The sequence below is a fragment of the Brachyhypopomus gauderio genome, chromosome 8 (genome assembly GCF_052324685.1).
Source record: "Brachyhypopomus gauderio isolate BG-103 chromosome 8, BGAUD_0.2, whole genome shotgun sequence".
NCBI classification, from domain to species: Eukaryota; Metazoa; Chordata; class Actinopteri; order Gymnotiformes; family Hypopomidae; genus Brachyhypopomus; species Brachyhypopomus gauderio.
Window position 1 is genome coordinate 11,751,355 of NC_135218.1, and position 18,665 is coordinate 11,770,019.

General features: G+C 43.3%; 3 protein-coding genes across 3 annotated transcripts; 1 reads left to right on the plus strand and 2 right to left on the minus strand.

Annotated features, from left to right (window-relative positions):
• The first annotated feature begins 293 nt into the window (after positions 1-293).
• On the plus strand, positions 294-8,534 carry LOC143521485 (MTRF1L release factor glutamine methyltransferase-like). Its single transcript, XM_077014397.1, has 11 exons — positions 294-550; positions 989-1,165; positions 3,926-4,017; positions 5,035-5,128; positions 5,346-5,474; positions 5,780-5,844; positions 5,947-5,996; positions 6,639-6,744; positions 6,860-6,955; positions 7,685-7,795; positions 8,351-8,534. The coding sequence occupies exons 1-11, from the start codon at positions 479-481 to the stop codon at positions 8,385-8,387; spliced, it is 1,029 nt and encodes a 342-aa protein (XP_076870512.1). The 5' UTR covers positions 294-478; the 3' UTR covers positions 8,388-8,534.
• A 281-nt stretch (positions 8,535-8,815) lies between these two features.
• LOC143521488 (cytokine-inducible SH2-containing protein-like) lies at positions 8,816-10,425 on the minus strand. The gene is made up of 2 exons (XM_077014401.1): positions 10,400-10,425; positions 8,816-9,591 (listed from the first exon to the last, which is right to left on the minus strand). Exon 2 carries the CDS (start codon positions 9,488-9,490, stop codon positions 9,101-9,103), a length of 390 nt encoding a protein of 129 aa, XP_076870516.1. The 5' UTR covers positions 9,491-9,591; positions 10,400-10,425; the 3' UTR covers positions 8,816-9,100.
• A 6,670-nt stretch (positions 10,426-17,095) lies between these two features.
• LOC143522234 (uncharacterized) lies at positions 17,096-18,625 on the minus strand. The gene is made up of 7 exons (XM_077016040.1): positions 18,574-18,625; positions 18,105-18,347; positions 17,788-17,946; positions 17,473-17,568; positions 17,215-17,346; positions 17,155-17,171; positions 17,096-17,108 (listed from the first exon to the last, which is right to left on the minus strand). Exons 1-7 carry the CDS (start codon positions 18,622-18,624, stop codon positions 17,096-17,098), a joined length of 711 nt encoding a protein of 236 aa, XP_076872155.1. The 5' UTR covers position 18,625.
• Between the last annotated feature and the right edge of the window lie 40 nt (positions 18,626-18,665).

The following is an 18,665-nucleotide window of genomic DNA, read 5'->3' on the forward strand; positions in this document are numbered from 1 at the left end:
GAAATCGCGGAAACGACGATGGAGATTAAATGTGGTAGTGCATTGGCGCCCCCTTCTTTCAAGAAAAACATTGAAAAACAAAATTATCAATATTTTGGGAGTTATTTCAGGCCCTTAGATTATAAGATAATTTGTACTTTATATACTGTTATTCATTTGTTATTTAGAATCACTGTTATTTGAAAGAACTGACTATTGACATTCTCGTAATGGCTTCTAAATTGATCATATTTGAACGTAACAGTTCTACAGACGCTTTTATTTTGAAATTTGGTTGGGTCACACTACTTCCGTATTGAAAAGTCACCAAACAACATGGAGATAACAGTAGAAAGTGTGCGTCCTTTAGTGGACTAATAATAGTGTTATTTTGAAATATTGATATTTTTAGCAACTGTTCAGGTAACCGCCATACACTGCGACAAATTATCTGTAGCCACTACCAGGTATTATCTGAATAAGCAAGACATTAACGTATATGTGCCCGAAAATGAATGGCATTCTTAAACTTGCTATAAATCAACTAAGAAGGGAAATTACCAAGCAAGAGGTAAGATATCAGTTATGAGCAGAGTGTAACTTGCATTGTCTTGCTGGGAACAACCAATTAATAAACAGTACAAATAAACTTTTCTGCTACACGATGATATATTTTTTACGGAATTATTTATTTTTTGTCATACAACAAAGTGTAGTATAATTCATTATATAACAAAATACGTTTGGATTTTAGACTTTACACATCTATCTCTGTGTGTAGATGTGCTGGCCCTAGCATTTTTTAATGTATAGCAATATTCTCTCAATAATGCGCATAGAAAGATTTCATACATTTAAAAATGCAGATCAGAGTACTTTTCAGATGTGAAATCAAGGTATAGTAGCACAGTATTTGTTTAACGTGAAGTTCGCATTTGGGACATAAATGCAAAAAGCTGCTTCTTGATTTGATAAGCAATCACTATTTTTATTATCTGTACTTTTGCAGGCTTTGGTCAAATTATCCTGTCGAGCTGTAGGTGGCGCTGTTGTCCCTCGTGCAGACGACGGTGTTACAGGAGAGGAGGCAGTGAGTCTGTGGTCTCAGCACTTCCTGCAGCATGGAGTCTCTGAGCCTCTCCTCTCCAGTCACTACATCATCGCTCATGTACTTGGAAATAAAACAGTGAGTCTCCCTCATGCATTTCCCCACGAGTGCCCGTGCAGTGGCGTGGGTTTATTGTTTTTTTTGGATCTCGACCCTAACCCTAACCCCCAGCACACTGGATGTGAAATGAAGCAGTGACTACGATCGTAAGGTCAGAAGGTCAACTCTGATTTGTTTGTATTTGTTTGGGTAAACTCTACAGAAATAATTTGCCTTTCTGCTCTCTCCCTGCACTCCACTTCACTTTTAGAAGACCATAAATAATAAGAGCATTTACTGCTCTCTTGTTTCTGGCCAGCAGCGCCTGTGCATCATAAGAGCGAACACAAGGTCTGGCGTTGATTTGTAGCATTTGGAGACTGTTGCTGTTGTCTTTTAGCACATGGACAAAAAGAATGATAAATAAAGTCAGTAAAGCAGGCTAATTCAAATGCTAGAATAATTAATCAAAGGCATAACTAAACATTAGGTTTGCTAATCTCTTAAATATGAACTTCTTGTTTAAAATTATTTTTCTTTATTTGGTTGGTAAGGTAGTTAGTAAGGTATATTATTCAGTAAATTCTGTTAATTATTCAGTAACCACATTGAAACTGTTGTCACTGCTTTGCATCCACCACTGAATGAATGACAAATGCTTTCAGTCATGAAGAAAAACCTGCTGAGCAGATAAAGAATTCTATGCAAAATGTAGGTAGAGATCAAAAAAGCAAAGAATGCACTGGCTAAACTCAGTGGGTCAAATCAGTTGTAAATCAAGAGCTGATATCGAACACATTTTTCTGACTCATATTGCAATTGTAAATGAAGTTGCACCTGTGTTTTGGAATTAAAGTTCCAGCCCTAAATGTGGAAGGGGCTGGTCTGGGACACCAGACCTCACGGCTGAGCCTTCTGGACATGTTGGGTTCTGGGACACCAGACCTCACGGCTGAGCGTTCTGGACATGTTGGGTTCTGGGACACCAGACCTCACGGCTGAGCGTTCTGGACATGTTGGGTTCTGGGACACCAGACCTCACGGCTGAGCCTTCTGGACGTGTTGGGTTCTGGGACGCCAGACCTCACGGCTGAGCCTTCTGGACGTGTTGGGTTCTGTTACACCATACCTCACAGCTAAGCCTTCTGGACATTTTGGGTTTTGGGACGCCAGATCTCACAGCTGAGTTTCCTGGACGTGTTGGGTATTGGGAGGCCAGACCTCACGGCTGAGTTTTCTGGACATGTTGGGTTCTGGGACACCAGAGCTCATGGCTGAGCCTTCTGGATGTGTTGGGTTCTGGGATGCCTGGCCTCATGGCTGACCCTTCTGGAGGTGTTGTGGGCTTAATTCAGCAAAACTTCAACAAAGGGAGTTTGCCTACCCGTTGACTTCTATGAAGAGCTTGTAGTAGATTCTAGTATGAAGGTAGTGAGCTAAGTCCTACATGACACTAGTGAAGTCCTCTTCAAAGCTCTAATGGGAAAGGATATTTGATTATATCTTATAGCATGGTGTTACTATGTTTAAAATGCAGCTCTTTGGAAGTTCTGCATTTTTATTAATTGTTATTCATTGCTACTTTGATGTTAGCTCAGTTAATTGTTCAAGTGAAGATCAAAAGCAGCGTGTTTGCTACAGTCTGGCAGATAGTACATAAAAACAACTGTAGATTTCTGGGGCAAAATCTTATGTACAGCTGAGATGAACATCTCATACCAGAGTGAAGGAATGTGGAAGGTGTGTAGGTGGGGAACTGTTCATGGTCAAACCTATGTCACATGATTTGAGACACGGTGGCCCAAGCATGTGTGGGTGTAAGAGGAACTGACTTACTTGTTTTTGACACCAGTAGCAGGGCAAAATACAAAATGACACAGAAGCCTTTTATATCAGCCACACCAGTGAATACACTCAGGGGAAGTTTCTTAGTGTAAATAAACAGCTCCTTAAATTTTCTGTTCATTTTTCTGAATTTTAAATTGATTATTGGTCAGAGATGCCATGCATGTATGAATCTACAGGGTACCTTTGAAATGTAGACATTGCTTGGCGTCTACGTGGCTTAACAATACAGATATAAATTACATTGATTGAAAGCGAATATTTTGAAAATCAAAACCATGGATGTTTCACTGACACAATGTGATGTAATATGGAGTCAAAAAGCAATCATTTTACTGTTCAATTACTTGTGGACACTCCAGACACAGATTGTATGTGAATATAATAATAATAATAATAATAATAGAATGAAATGTACACTTATTAACAAGACAACATGCTCTAAGTTTGGTCTAGTCTAATCAGCATATGACTAATCTATTAAGCAACTGATGCTTATTCTATTTCTAGCTTGTAAACATTTTTAAACATTAACAATGTATTTTATTGTGGAGGAGTCTGTGTACAAACATACTTTATGCATAGAACCTCAGGTTTTATTAATAAAACCTCAGACTGTATGCATGAAACCTCAGGCTTTATGTATAAACTTAAGGCTTAAATTTAATTGGTTTGCCTGTCTGAGTCACTTTTTCATTTTTATAGTTTAGATGAGTGATTCACTGTGTATGTTATCTTTCTGTATTTATCCATTGGGAGGACACATATGCATGTACTCTTTCCAGCAAACATACTGTGACCTAGTCAGGCACAATTACTGCCTGTTTGCTTGGAAACTTCTAGGAATCAAATTATGTTTTCCACCAGTCCCAGTGCTTTGTTTTCCTAATTTGTTCTCTCTCTCTCCCTTCCTCCCTCCCTCCCTGTATCTCTTTGTTTATCTGTCTATGGAAGCTGGAGTGTGTGGAGAGAAGAAGACTGAAGGAAACTCTGACTGATAAGGAGAGAGAGAGTGTTTGGAGATTATGTTCCAGACGTCTCACGAGGTACCACCATTGCTGTTCTGGATGTTTCTGTGTGTACCCTGGTAGTGTAGTACAGACAGCCCCGTCGACAGGGGGGGACAACCGGGTCTGTTGTCCCGGGCCCTAGGGCCAGGGGGGCCCATCAAAGAGCCCAGCAATTTATTTTTTATTTAAAGTCTATAATTTTTAAATAATCTTGACATCTTTCATTAATATAAAATTATGTACTCATAATAAGCTCGATGGCTCAAATATATATGTTTTTTATCTATCTGCATATTTTCCATTAAGTGCATACACCCCCGCCTCCCACTGGAAAATGGTTTGATCCAGCACCGACTGTAGCCGGCCGGTATCCGCCCAACAGCGGGAAATACAGTGGTGGGTAGTTAAAGTAAATACAGAAATCTGGAGCGCAGAAAAGAAAGGAAAAACATTTACCTGACGAATTTTAAAGTTGCATTGTGTTCCAGGTTTGAAAAGTGCTGGAACTTAGGGTAAAGTACTTGAAAATGCTTGAAATTGTAACTACTTCGTTTCACAACAAATAGCTGTCTGACTGAACAGTTCTCGTGAAGACGTTAAGATTGGGCGTTTTGAAAATAAACAACCATTAAATAATGTGATAAAAAGCGAATTATTTCGAATCATTTCGAGTATATGTATAAATATTTAACTTAAGTAAGTTTAACGTGCTGGAAAATATTGAAATGGACCTTTAAAGTGACGTACACGTGCTTTAATTCCACCTTATAAAGGTTTATGAACCCTACAAACATGACTGTTCATTGCGCTGAATCTTTCTTGTCCCGGGCCCCAGCAAGACTGTCAACGGGCCTGAGTACAGACACATACTGATAATTACATTATAGGATCTTGAAGAGTGGATTGGAAAGAGTGGAAAATCTTGTCTTAAATCTTGTGGGTTTCATTTTTTCTGTGTGTGTGTGTGTGTGTGTGTGTGTGTGTGTGTGTGTGTGTGCGTGCGTGTGTGTCGGGGGTTGTGTGTGGGGGCTGACATGCTGAACTGTGCTTCAGAATGCCTGTACAGTACGTGATTGAGGAGTGGGACTTCAGGGACCTGACTCTGAAGATGAGACCTCCAGTGTTCATCCCACGTCCCGAGACAGAGGTCCTGCCTTCCACACACACTCTTCATCCATCCACACAGTCTTGATCCATCCCCGACTCAATTCCCGGCATCCTGCAGTTCCCTTCATGGTGTCATCCAACCAAGGATTTTCACATGTAAATGAACTAGAAATAAACCCAGGACACTGCGGGACATGAAGAGGAGAAACACGCACGTACACACGGTGTGCATGTCCATGTGTCGGGCTTGTGTGCAGGAGCTGGTTGGCTTGGTCCTGGAACATCTCCAGTCAGAGCAGATGAAGGCGGGGGGGGAGGCTGCTGTCCTGGAGGTGGGCTGTGGGTCAGGTGCCATCACTCTGAGTCTGCTCCACGCTGCCCCTCAGGTTGGGTCCACCACCCTTCAGGATCCTAGTATCCTTTTGCCTCTTGATGTGATAAAGATATATTGAAATATTTCATTCCACATTCATGATGTGTGTTAAAGTTGTGGCATATGTTTCCTGTACTTGTATTAGAGAGAAACGTAAGAATAAAACAAATACATAATAATAATAAAGCTAATACATAGTAATAAAAACGAATACATAATAAAAAATGTAATAAAAAGCATACTTTTTTATCACCATAATTGTGGTTGTATTTAATGGTTGTATGAAAAATATTAATTCTTTAATGTACTTTCTCTAAGCTCAAGGCCATTGCGTTGGACAGAAGTCATGAAGCAGTGTGTTTAACAGAAGAAAATGCGAACAGGTGGTTATAACCTCTGGATGTGGGGGTGAGTACATGCATGTGATAAGGTTTCACTGATGAAAATATACTGTGTGTGTTTTTTTCTTGGTTTTTTTGTAACAGATTGGGTCTTCAGGACAGACTGGAAGTTCGTAAATTAGATATTATGAGTGGTAAGTGGATTAAGTACATGACATGCTGTTGCATTTGTGTAGACTGTGATGAAAGGTTGGATTCCTTTCCTCTTTCCTGCTACTAATCCTATCGGTAATTCCTGTCACTAACCACTGAAAGACAAAGGCTCTATTTTAGCAGATAGGATCAAGGAAGCATTTCTTTTTTCCATGGTTCTCATATAACAGACTTTTGTCTGGTCTTTCAGACACTACGGTTCTCGTATTTAACTATTTATAATATTAACATGTGAAAAAAAAGATGTAGTCAATATATCATTTCACTTCTTTGAAATTATATTATTCAATAATATAATTTATTATATTATTTTATTTTTTCTTTATTTTAAAATAGAAATTGATAAGACACTTGAATAATCTTATAATGGAAGTATTAGATATACCGGTTACATGCCTGATTTCACTTGCTAGGATGTTTTCTTGAAGTAAAAGGACCACTGTCCCACCTGACCACTGTCCCGCCTGACCACTGTCCCGCCTGACCACTGTCCTGGATGCATTTGAGTGGTCACACTGTTGCAGTGACCAGAGCCTGTTGGCATGTCTGTTCTGTGCATTAACACTGCCAGCTTTGAAAATACTGTGTTTCAATGTGTGTGGGTGTATGTGTCCTATTCGCAGATGCGGGGTTGATGGTGAGGGACTACAGTCCTGTTGACGTGCTTGTTAGTAATCCACCCTACCTGTTCACTGAGGATATGACGTCTCTGGAAGCAGAGATACTTAGGTATACACACAATGGACCACACGTATATGGACTAAGACATTTAGTGACTGATACATAAACATTCAGATGTACTTCCAGTGCCTACATAAATGAGCCTCTGTGATCCTCTGTACAGGTTTGAAGACCACTCAGCGTTGGACGGTGGTTTGGATGGAATGTCAATAATCAGACAGATTCTAGCTGTAGCACCACAACTCCTAACCACTGATGGGTAAGAATGTATCTGTGTGTGTGTGTGTGTGTTCAGGTGGGATGCGTTTGTGTGTGTGTGTGGTTTTTAAACGAGCCTTCTGGTAGGTCTGTTACACAATGAACATGAGCTTGTGTCTGTGGCCTCGAAGAGCAGTGGTGTATAAATAGCATGCTCAAATCTCGCTAAGGAGCTTTCCCAGCACTTCTAAAACACTTCAGGGAATCCGGTACCACTCACAGAGTATTCCAGGGACCGGGAGTCTTTCTCACTAATTCCCCCTACGGCAAACACAATGATGAAGAGTTTTCAGTAGACTTTGACAGTTAAAAAGCAAGGCTTGTGAAACACATCTTCTGTTCCGATGACATTGAGAATTTTAAAGAGGGGCTAACCCCCCGTTGGAGGTGTAATAAGCTTGGAACACTTGTGTTGAGGAGAAAGTATTTGAACGTGTGCAGAAGTGTCATGTTCTCTGTGGTACTTTTCAAACATTTCTTTGTGTGTATGACCTAGTATACATTTATTACTGTGGACTAGTTAATTCGCTTAAGCTTCTAAGATCTACTTTTCATTCGTGTTGTGTCTTCTATATAATTTAACCAAAAAGCCATCATACTTAATTCCTCTGATTTTGACCCCATATTGTATTTAAGACCTTCTTTCTGATAAAAAAAAAATCAACCTCAAACATGAATTTTTTCGGGTGTCGTTTCTTCACTCTTTTGTCTGTCTCTGCCTCCCTCTCAGTCGGGTGTTTTTGGAGGTAGACCCACGCCATCCCCCTCTCATAAAGAGCCTTGTAGAGGAACAGATAGAAGGACTGCAGTATGTGGGAACAAGCTATGATCTTACCACCAGGTCAGAATGACTAAAAATCACACTTTTAATGTAATAATAGGTGTGTGTATTGAGTATATAGGTATATTTATCCTGAAACTATGTTATGTTGCATTATGTTACTGCAGCCAAACCAGACATTTGAAAACATCTTCATCAACTAGTGTTAAATATTTGCACCATCCTTTCTGGTAGTGTTTCCCAACTAACATTTTTGAGAAATGTTTGGTTGTGCTGTGTGCTGCCCATGACTCTGCACAAGTGTCATATGAGGCCAGTTTTGTGTGACAGCTCCTTAGATTAGCACCCTTGAGACGCACCATCTTGCAGAGGTCTCAGTGACTCCTAGAAACACCTGCAGAATGATGCAATAACGTACACCTTTACACCACACATGGTTTATTTAAATCCACCAGCCAATAAATAGAATTATTATTATTTCTACGCAAAAACAACTCCCTTCCAAATTCCTGGTTTTCTCATAACATTATTAGATAATATTCTCCAGTGTCTAACTGTACGGATGAGCACCACTGCATTGATTCTGTGTTGTTGTTGTTGTTGTTGTTTTTCTAGGCCACGGTTCTGTGTCCTAAAGAAGAATACTAGGTAGTCTGTTGAAGGCCGGGTGTCTGAGTGGTCGCTTCGGGGTTAGAGCTATAGACTGTGTAAGAGTGAAGTCCAGGCTGAAAGAGCAGGGGAGATGACGCACACCGCGGAGGAGAGCTGATATGCCTGTCTGGATGGACTCTGAGGATTTGTTTTACTGGCCTTCTGCTGGGGTCCAAGGCATGCACCCCCCCCCCCCCCCCCCCCCAGTACTGATCATTCTAGAGCTGAGAATGGTGCAGATTGTAATTCTACAATTTTACAGTGAAATTGCAGACCAGCCATGTGACTCCATGTTACTTTTTTTATCATGAAGGGTACTAGACGATGCAAATGCATAAAAAAAAATTTATACTTTGAAGCTATGATAACTAAGGTACTTAGCAGGGGTTTCCAAGCCCTGGAGAGTTGCACAGTTTTGTTACAACCCTGAACTAGCACACCTGCTTCTGATACTGAGAAGCTACTGAAGGACTTTATAACCTGCATCAGGTGTGTTGGATTAGAGTTGGAACTGAATTCTACAGGGCAGCAGATCACCAGCACTGCGCTTGTCCACCCATATTCAACAGCTTTTTATAGTAGCCATCACTGGACTTTATGCAAAAGTCCAGTTTCTATGGAAATAAGCACCGCCGATATTCCCATGGCTGCTTTGCTTCCTGAGTGAGGTCATCATCCTGTTCCTTTGACCCGGCTGTGCGTTCCATGGTGCTTTCACAGATGGAAAGGGTAGTTCTGCAGATACTCGAGGAGTGGGTTTGGTAGAGGCAGCATTTTGGGGCACTTGGTGGCTCTGTTGATGGCCAGTCGTGTAAGATGCTGTAAGGAGGGAAAGGCTTGAGGCCTGTTCAGTGGGCGTTTGAGCTTGAGAAATACGCTGCAGTCCGGAGGCGCCGGTGGGGCCGTGGCGTCGCTCTCGTCCTCGCCCGCCCCCTCCTTGCCCTTCCCGGAGCCCACATAGTGCTGCACGAGGCTGGGCACGTTGGGGAAAGAGTGGAGCCGTGGCCTGGCCGGAGAGCTGGAGTCCAGGCGGAAGCGCCCGCGGCTGTACTCAATGCGGACATTGGTGGGTCCGCGGACTGTTTTGACGGACAGGGTCAGCATGTAGAGCGGGTGACTGCTGTCCCGAACAAGGAATGTGCCCTCTGGTGCCCCCTGCAGGACGGAATGGGCCTCACCAGCAGTGATGGCACCCCAGTACCATCCTGGGAAAAAGAAAAAAAAGTGTAACCATTAATCACTAGTACTGAAGGAGAGAACACGAATTATGTTAAACAGTAATGGCGATCTTTCACCATTCAATTTCCATGTCTCTGCTGGTTGTGTGATGCGATTGTATTCTAGACTCTAGATAACACTCATAACACTCATATGTGTGCTGTGCCATTGTTTCTTAACACATTGTTGAGAAAATAAGTTTTTTGCTTAGCAATAATATTAGCAATAGTATATTTTGCTCATTAGTATGTGTGATATTAAAATTAGATATGATTGCTGCATGATATGTTTTAAAGCTATACATTTTGAGAAGGGCAATTCAGCTTTTAGTTGCATCAGAAAATTCAATGGTCTAAGACAAGTGTTAGACTCTTGTGAAGTGTCTGTGAAATATGTTCTACACTGATAAGCTCCACAGAAGGTGAATAGCAACAATTGCCTGTAATGACACCTTATCAGGCTGAGACACTGGGACCATGGAAGAGCACTGAGGGGGTGGAGCCATACCATATATAACTTACATGTTACTAGTAACTTTCAGATCTCTCTGGTGTACATGTTTGGTGTGTGTGAGATCTCCTGAGATATATCTTAGTTATAATAAAGGCCTTTTGATATTGCTATAAATTTGGTCTGTTGTTCCTGACATCCTCCTCTGCATCAACGAACACGCTGGGCTAAAGTGGTTCAAAGAAGTGTCCAGCCCAACAACATGTACATCTAGCTGTAAATGTCCTCGCTTGTATGAATTTTAAAACGATCTGGTGTTTGCCTGAGCATGTCAAGGGTTTGTACCTGATGCATCAAGATAACAGAATGTGCTGCCATGTGGCTTTAGTAATTATTACATTTAAAATTTAACTAGGCTTCTCATATCTTTCCATTCAAACGTAAAATACAGATGTACTCACCCCTGGACGCAGAGAATCATCGTGAGAATCGAGCCTACAATCTGATTCCTAAACGATTTCAAAGTTATTGTGGCTGTTGTTGCCGTTAGTTCAAAATTCACTACGACCGCGTTTCTTCTTCACGCCTAAACGATCCTCGGTACCACGCTGTCAACTCCCTTGTGAAAATGACCCACGTTATAAAAGGACGCTTTAAATAATTACAAAAGGATCTAAACTGCATGAATCGGCAGCATACATGGTTTGGGCAAATGAAAGGTGTCACGCCAGTTAATATCCTAAACCCCAACACGGTAGGGTTTGGCTTGTTCAGTTCGACTGAATTCCAGCGACGGCGTTTCTCAGAACCAGCGCGTGTACCAGCTCCTCTGACGCGCTCGGCAGCCAGTCCCACAGACCGTGTGAATCTTTATTTCTAGGATACTACTTCATATCGTGTTTTTTTACAAGCTCAGAAGACTTCAGCATGGTTTTCTTACAGTGTGGGACCCTGCTTGAGTTTTTTTTTTTTATAGATAATGATACGATTGCGGGTATTACCTAGGGATTTGCCGCGAAAACGTTCTAAGAATTTCCAGGCATAGAGAGAAGGTACAGTAGAGGTATAGAGGCAGGTAGCCTGCCGTAAAAAGCACCCCCTTGTAACTCGGTCTTTGTTGATGGTAGGTCAAATTCACTTTAGAGTTACATAGTTAAGACCAATTCTTGTTGATTCTATGAGTTTCATGCATGTAGCACCACTGTAGCCAAATTGGGGGGGGGGGTGTCTTTTACGGCAGGTGGCCTGCCGTAAATAGCACCCCCTTATAGCTCTCACTTTTTGTTTGAATGTTGTTGATTCTAGCTCAAAATAATTGTAGCCATATAGACACAACCAACCAGCTTTACAGATGCAACACCATAACTTTAATATAAAATGTATATGCATGTCAGTTAGAAAATACAGAATAATAATTTTATAATTATATCTCAGTATTAAATACACTGCTCAAAAAAATAAAGGGAACACTTAAACAACACAATATAACTCCAAGTCAACCACACTTCTGTGAAACCAACCTGTTCAGTTAGGAAGCAACAATGATTGTGAATCAATTTCACCTGCTGTTGTGTAAATGGAATAGACAACAGGTAGAAATGAGAGGCAATTAGCAAGACCCCCCCTATAAAGGAGTGGTTCTGCAGGTAGGGACCACAGACCACTTCTCAGTACCTATGCTTTCTGGCTGATGTTTTGGTCACTTTTGAATGTTGGTGGTCCTTTCACACTCGTGGTAGCATGAGACGGACTCTACAACCCACACAAGTGGCTCAGGTAGTGCAGCTCATCCAGGATGGCACATCAATGCGAGCTGTGGCAAGAAGGTTTGCTGTGTCTGTCAGCGTAGTGTCCAGAGGCTGGAGGCGCTACCAGGAGACAGGCCAGTACACCAGGAGACGTGGAGGAGGCCGTAGGAGGGCAACAACCCAGCAGCAGGACTGCTACCTCCGCCTTTGTGCAAGAAGGAACAGGAGGAGCAGTGCCAGAGCCCTGCAAAATGACCTCCAGCAGGCCACAAATGTGCATGTGTCTGCACAAACGGTTAGAAACCGACTCCATGAGGATGGTATGAGGGCCCGACGTCCACAGATGGGGGTTGTGCTCACAGCCCAACACCGTGCAGGACGCTTGGCATTTGCCAGAGAACACCAGGATTGGCAAATTCGCCACTAGCGCCTTGTGCTCTTCACAGATGAAAGCAGGTTCACACTGAGCACATGTGACAGACGTGACAGAGTCTGGAGACGCCATGGAGAGCGATCTGCTGCCTGCAACATCCTTCAGCATGACCTGGTTTGGCAGTGGGTCAGTAATGGTGTGGGGTGGCATTTCTTTGGAGGGCCGCACAGCCCTCCATGTGCTCACCAGAGGTAGCCTGACTGCCATTAGGTACAGAGATGAGATCCTCAGACACCTTGTGAGACCATATGTTGGTGCAGTTGGCCCTGGGTTCCTCCTAATGCAGGACAACGCTAGACCTCATGTGGCTGGAGTGTGTCAGCAGTTCCTGCAAGATGAAGGCATTGAAGCTATAGACTGGCCCGCCCGTTCCCCAGACCTGAATCCGATTGAGCACATCTGGGACATCATGTCTCGCTCCATCCACCAACGTCCAGGCCTCCATTGGTTAATAAATTTGATTTCCATTGATGATTTTTGTGTGATTTTGTCAGCACATTTAACTTTGTACAGAACAAAGTATTCAATGAGAATATTTCATTCATTCAGATCTAGGATGTGTTATTTGAGTGTTACCTTTATTTTTTTGAGCAGTGTATAACAGGATCCACTGCTGTCAGGCCTCGTCAGTACATGGTTTTTCTAACAGACAAACAAGCACAGCACTCACATACAACCCAGTATGTGTCGAACACAGGACATACCTATCCATGCCTTCATTGCAGCTGTTGTTGATGCTATCAATCAATCAAAACATTACTTAGTAAACGTTGGCATATTAAAGTCACTACCTTTTGGTAATCACATCGCTGAAACCATCGTTTTTGTACATTATGCAAAACTACATTTTCCTGTGGCGCCCCCTGCATCATCAATCATCAGGTTTTTACACTCACACAGACACCGCAAATTTTTATTTTAGAACGAAAACAGTAAAATAAGTATTAAAGGAACAAATAAAAACCAGATGAATTATAAATATTACAGTATAACTAAATATATTGCTCAAAAAATATTTAAAAACTATTTTAGATAAAGTAGTGCAGAGAACAACTTCTAAATAATAATAAATAAATATTGGTGTAGTGAGGTGGAGGGATATGATGGTGTAAATATTAATAATAAATAAATATTGGTGTAGTGAGGTGGAGGGATATGATGGTGTAATGCTGCCTCACTGGAACGTGATAAGGTTGAGAATGTGTCTTCTGGTGGACCAGGATGTGTAGAAACAGGATTTAAATATATTTCAAAAGTGCATCTGAAAGGAACAGAGGAGTAAATATGTGTTTTAATATATATTTATTAAAAAAAACTTGCTGAGCTAAGCTAATAGTAGCACCTACTAGGATTGGGCAGTATGATGACAGTATTGTAAAATTGTGGCAGTATATTAACCACGTGACGTGACGCAACGTGCCAAATCTGTACTTTGAAAAATTTGGCGCATTCATTAAAAATATCTGTGGGCGGGGTCAGCAGTTGGAGTTCACTGATTGGTTGTGGAGTGGCGGTTTTCACTAGGATCATACAGAGGGGAAAAAGCCATAATGACGACGAGTGCTAGTTATGAGTGAAGCGAACTGGTTTCAAAGAAAAACACCACTGCTACAGCAACATTTTGGATTTGTTTCAAATTAAAAGGGAGAGTCAGTAAACCTATATGAGTCAGTGTGTAAGATCTGCTTATAAAAATTCTCCGCCAAAGATGGAAACACATCAACATGCATTCTCATATTAAAACGAAGCTCCCTTCAACAACATACAGTATAGTGTAATTCACCATATTATATTACCTTTGGTTTCTTCCTCCTCTTTTCTCATTTTTCTCCTCTGGGCACCAGAGAACTTCGGTCTTTTTGGCATCTTTCCGGAGAGATGTCACTCACTCTGATGTTGTTTTTTCCCCACAGAGAAACAGTAACGTGGTGCGCAGAGCAAACAGGTTGAGGGTCCTGCGCTGGTGATGGATATCGTGTGCTATTATAATTATTAATTTGACTAATTATTAAACAATGAAGTTGTGATTATGTGGACTTTGCTTGTTTTCATATTTATGAATTGTTCATTTGTGAATAAATAAATAAACAAATAAATATACAACCTTGCTACCCATATCCATATCCCAACATCACACACACCAAACAACTTCTCTTCAAGTACTATCCTTACCCCACCTAACATCAGCCCTTCTTAGCCACACCCACTGACTAGATCTCTCAGCTACTGCTGAACAACTCCTCATCAATGCTCTCATCACACAGCCTCTAAATCCAAACTCAGCCAGCAGTCTTGTGGCAGACTTCGCCACAAAACCCCTAGCCCCTACCTCTACAGGTCTAATATATGCTTGCCAGCCCCGCTCTCTTACCTCAGCCACCAAATCTGCATACTTCAACCTTTTCCTTTCATATGCTGCATCAACTTCATCTTCAAATGGAACAGTTAACACTATGAAATACACTATCCGCTTACAACACAACATCTGGCCTCAAGGTTGTGACTACAATACACTCTGGGACCTGTAGCTACTTTACAGCCTACATCAACCAACAGTTTCCAATCTCTTGCATCGGCCCACTTACCGCCAACTTTTGAAGACTGCTGGCTCCTTACTATGCTGCCCCTCACACACAAACCTAATTACTCTATTGGAACTAGCAACTGGCATGCCATTAACTTCCAACCGCTTCTTATCCAGTGCACCTGCCAATGATTTGAGTACCTGATTATGCCTCCATGTGTAACGTCCCTGTGACAAACTCACCTTACATGCCGACAGGATGTGCTTCAATGTACCACTTCCTGCACATAGCTTACAAGTTGGATCCTCACCTAACCACTGCCCAAGGTTTTGTGGAGTTGGAAGCACATCATAGGTAGCTCCCACAAGAAATTTTATACGGCTTGCATCCAATGCCCATAACTCTCCCCAGGTGATTCTCTTCTCCACACTGTCCCATTTCATCCACTGTCCTGCAGCTTTTGCCCGTCTTACTTCCTCCTCCTGCTCTCGAATAAACCAGTCACCATTCGCCTTCTCTTAGGTGATGTGGCCTTGCTGAATGCCCTCCATGTATCACCTGACCCTAGTCCTTCCCTCTCATTTTGCACCTGCTCTACAACATCTCTATGCTCCAATGCCCTCTTTGCTGCCTGAGTTGCCTCTTGGGAATTCCACTTTCTTCCTGTATGAGTCACTGGTGCCGCTGCTTTGATCAGTGCATCTTTCGACTCTATTAACAACATTCGTAGACAACAACATTGGTATATCTTTATCTATAAAGCAATACTTGGCAAACTTCCAATATACCTTTGTAATCTTCTGTCTGTTAGCTCTGGTCCATATCAGCTTCACTCTAACAAGTGGTTGCTTTTTAATGTACCACGAGTGTCAACTGAATTAGGAAAATTGGGGATGGAATAATCTACAAAAAGTGCTTAAAATAGAAACACTCATGTCCTTAAATAGATTTAAAGCTGCCTTAAAGAATGTAATGATGGAGACTTGTGCTTGTTCTTCTTGAGACCTTTTGTATTTTTATATTGTATTTTGTATTTTTATATTGTATCTGTGGTTTGGCTGCTACCTTGGCCAGGTCTCTCTTGTAAAAGATTTTGAATCTCAATGGGAATTCCTGGTTAAATAAAGGTTAAATAAAATTAAAAAAAATTTCTTGGCCTACCTTGGCACATTTAAACTCCTCAACTAAGCTTGTTAGTGGCAGTTCTAGCACTCCTCTCCCAAACCATGCCACACTACTAAGACAATGTGGAACCCCAAGCCATTTACTTACAGCCTTATTAACAATCCTTTCTAGCCTCTCAACTTTAGTCATCAGAATATCATACACTGTTAGTGGCCACTTTAGACGAGGCAACAATCCAAACTGCAAACACCATAACTTTAATTTACCTGGCAAAAATGACTTTTCGATACTATTAATAGCCTCATCCATTTTCTTCCTTAAGACACTCGAGCCCCACGTCCGCTGCCTGTGCGTCACTATCAGATACAGTGGACTGGACGACACGAGTGAAAAGTGAAGCCTCCGTGAGTCAGCTGCCCTCTAGTGGCTGGCTGCAGTACAACTTTTAACCCCGCCCATTCCCATGTAAGTGAACGGGCCGGACAAGAAACTTTGAATTTTTATTACACGTAAAATAAGTTTTTTGAGCAATTATATTTTATATGTGTCCGGCGGCCATCTTGGTGGCTTCAAAAGTTCACAATGGGAGTCAACGGCGACGTACTGTCCATTATATATACAGTCACTGGTCACTGTGCAGAGCAGATATTGTGGATGAAGATGCATGTGCAGAACACAGCTGCACACTCAAACATTCTTCAGACCAGCACCCGTGTAAGGCACGACGTGGCACAAACCCAGTCCTTTCACGACCGTGTCTTCGCTTTCTGAACAGAAATGACCACACAATAGTTTAAAATCACTCAGCAGACAATCTGACACATCACTTCAGAAATTACAGATAATTATGTTAGAGAGGCCTATATTGTGCTTTTAATATGAATTTCAAAGTAAATTCACGCGTTGTCACGTACTTTGTCATGGAAGCCAGGGTCGCCGTCATGGGCGGCACGGGGCGGTGGCCACGGGCGGCCACTACGGGGGCGGCGGCCTCGGGAACACTGGGGGCAGTGTTCGGGTGTCACCGGCGTCTGAGGGACGGGCGGCGGCGTCTCGGGCGGCGTCTCGGGCGGCGTCTCGGGCGGCGTCTCGGGCCGCGTCTCGGGCGGCGTCTCGGGCGGCGTCTCGGGCCGCGTCTCGGGCCGCGTCTCGGGCCGCGTCTCGGGCCGCGTCTCGGGCCGCGGCACGAGACGCGGCATGTGCGGCGGCTTCACGGGCGGCGGCTTCACGGGCGGCGGCTTCACGGGCGGCGGCTTCACGGGCGGCGGCTTCACGGGCGGCGGCGGCTTCATAGCCGGCAGCGGCGGCACGTGCAACGCCGGCACGTGCAGCGGCGGCACGTGCAGCAGCGGCAGCACGTGCAGCGGTGGCACGTGCAGCGTCATCAGGGGTGGCGAGGTCACGGCGAGCCGGGTTTGCCCGCGTGGCATCACGGGGAGCCGGGTTCACCTGCGTGGCGGCCTGGGGAGGTCGAACACAAAAGCTAAAGACATATTCCCCATAAAATTACCTGTCTCCGCCCCTACTACAAATAGTTAAAATGTAACCGAAGAGCTAGGATACCATCTCAAAGGAACTTGAACTTACGGTCATCAGATGCAATTGTAACGAGGGCGTCCTCCGGACCACGGCGGCGGTACGTGCAGCGATGTCATGGCGAGCCGGGTTCACCCGCGCGGCGGCCTGGGGAGGTCAAAGACAAAAGGTAAAGACATATTCCCCATAAAATTACCTGTCTCCGCCCCTGACGTAAAACAGTGCCGCTTACTTCATGATAGTCATTTTGGATAAATCATTTACACATTCTATTTTGCAACAACCTGAATTGTAATTAGACCTACTATAAATAGTTAAAATGTAACCGAGGAGCTAGGATACCATCTCAAAGGAACTTGAACTTACGCGCTCCAGACGCATTTGTAATATCATGACCGGCACCCTCTGGACACGGGGCGACCACCCGTACTGGAGGAAATCGAAGCATTCGTGAAGGGCGACAAAGGCACGGGCCGCGTTACGGGCGGCTGCGTCACGGGCCGGGTCATAGACCTGTCTCTGCCCCTGACGTAAAACAGTGCAGCTTACTTCATGATAGTCATTTTGGAAAAATCATTTACACAGTCTATTTAGCAACAACCTGAATTGTAATTAGACCTACTATAAATAGTTAAAATATAACCGAGGAGCTAGGATACCATCTCAAAGGAACTTGAACTTACGGTCATCAGATGCAATTGTAACGAGGGCGTCCTCCGGACCATGGGTGGCGGCCCCGGGGACACGGGGTGCAGCCGCGGGCGGTGGGCATGGGCGGCTGCGTCACGTGCGGATGCGTCACGGGCCACGTCACCGGCCTCGTCACCGGCCTCGTCACGGGCGGCGGCGGTACGTGCGGCCATGTCATGGCGAGCCGGGTTTGCCCGCGTGGCGTCACGGGGAGCCGGGTTCACCTGCGCGGTGGCCTGGGGAGGTCAAAGACAAAAGCTAAAGACATATTCCCCATAAAATTACCTGTCTCCGCCCCTGACGTAAAACAGTGCCGCTTACTTCATGATAGTCATTTTGGATAAATCATTTACACATTCTATTTTGCAACAACCTGAATTGTAATTAGACCTACTATAAATAGTTAAAATGTAACCGAGGAGCTAGGAATTAAGGTACCATCTCAAACGAATTTGAACTTACGCTCATCAGTTTCCTCACGGCCCAATTGATTACGTATATCCCATGAAACATTGCTCCGCAATCATCAAAAACGTCGTCCGTCGTTTTAAACA

Coding starts and splice junctions, on each gene's coding strand:
- LOC143521485 (XM_077014397.1), top strand. CDS start 479: ATGTGCCCGAAAATGAATGGCATTCTTAAACTTGCTATAAATCAACTA. Junction 1,166..3,925: donor ATGTACTTGGAAATAAAACA/GTGAGTCTCCCT, acceptor TGTCTATGGAAG/CTGGAGTGTGTGGAGAGAAG. Junction 5,129..5,345: donor TCCCACGTCCCGAGACAGAG/GTCCTGCCTTCC, acceptor GCTTGTGTGCAG/GAGCTGGTTGGCTTGGTCCT.
- LOC143521488 (XM_077014401.1), bottom strand. CDS start 9,490: ATGCTGACCCTGTCCGTCAAAACAGTCCGCGGACCCACCAATGTCCGC.
- LOC143522234 (XM_077016040.1), bottom strand. CDS start 18,624: ATGTTTCATGGGATATACGTAATCAATTGGGCCGTGAGGAAACTGATG. Junction 17,947..18,104: donor TACAATTGCATCTGATGACC/GTAAGTTCAAGT, acceptor GTTTTACGTCAG/GGGCAGAGACAGGTCTATGA. Junction 17,347..17,472: donor TACAATTGCATCTGATGACC/GTAAGTTCAAGT, acceptor CGACCTCCCCAG/GCCGCCACGCAGGTGAACCC.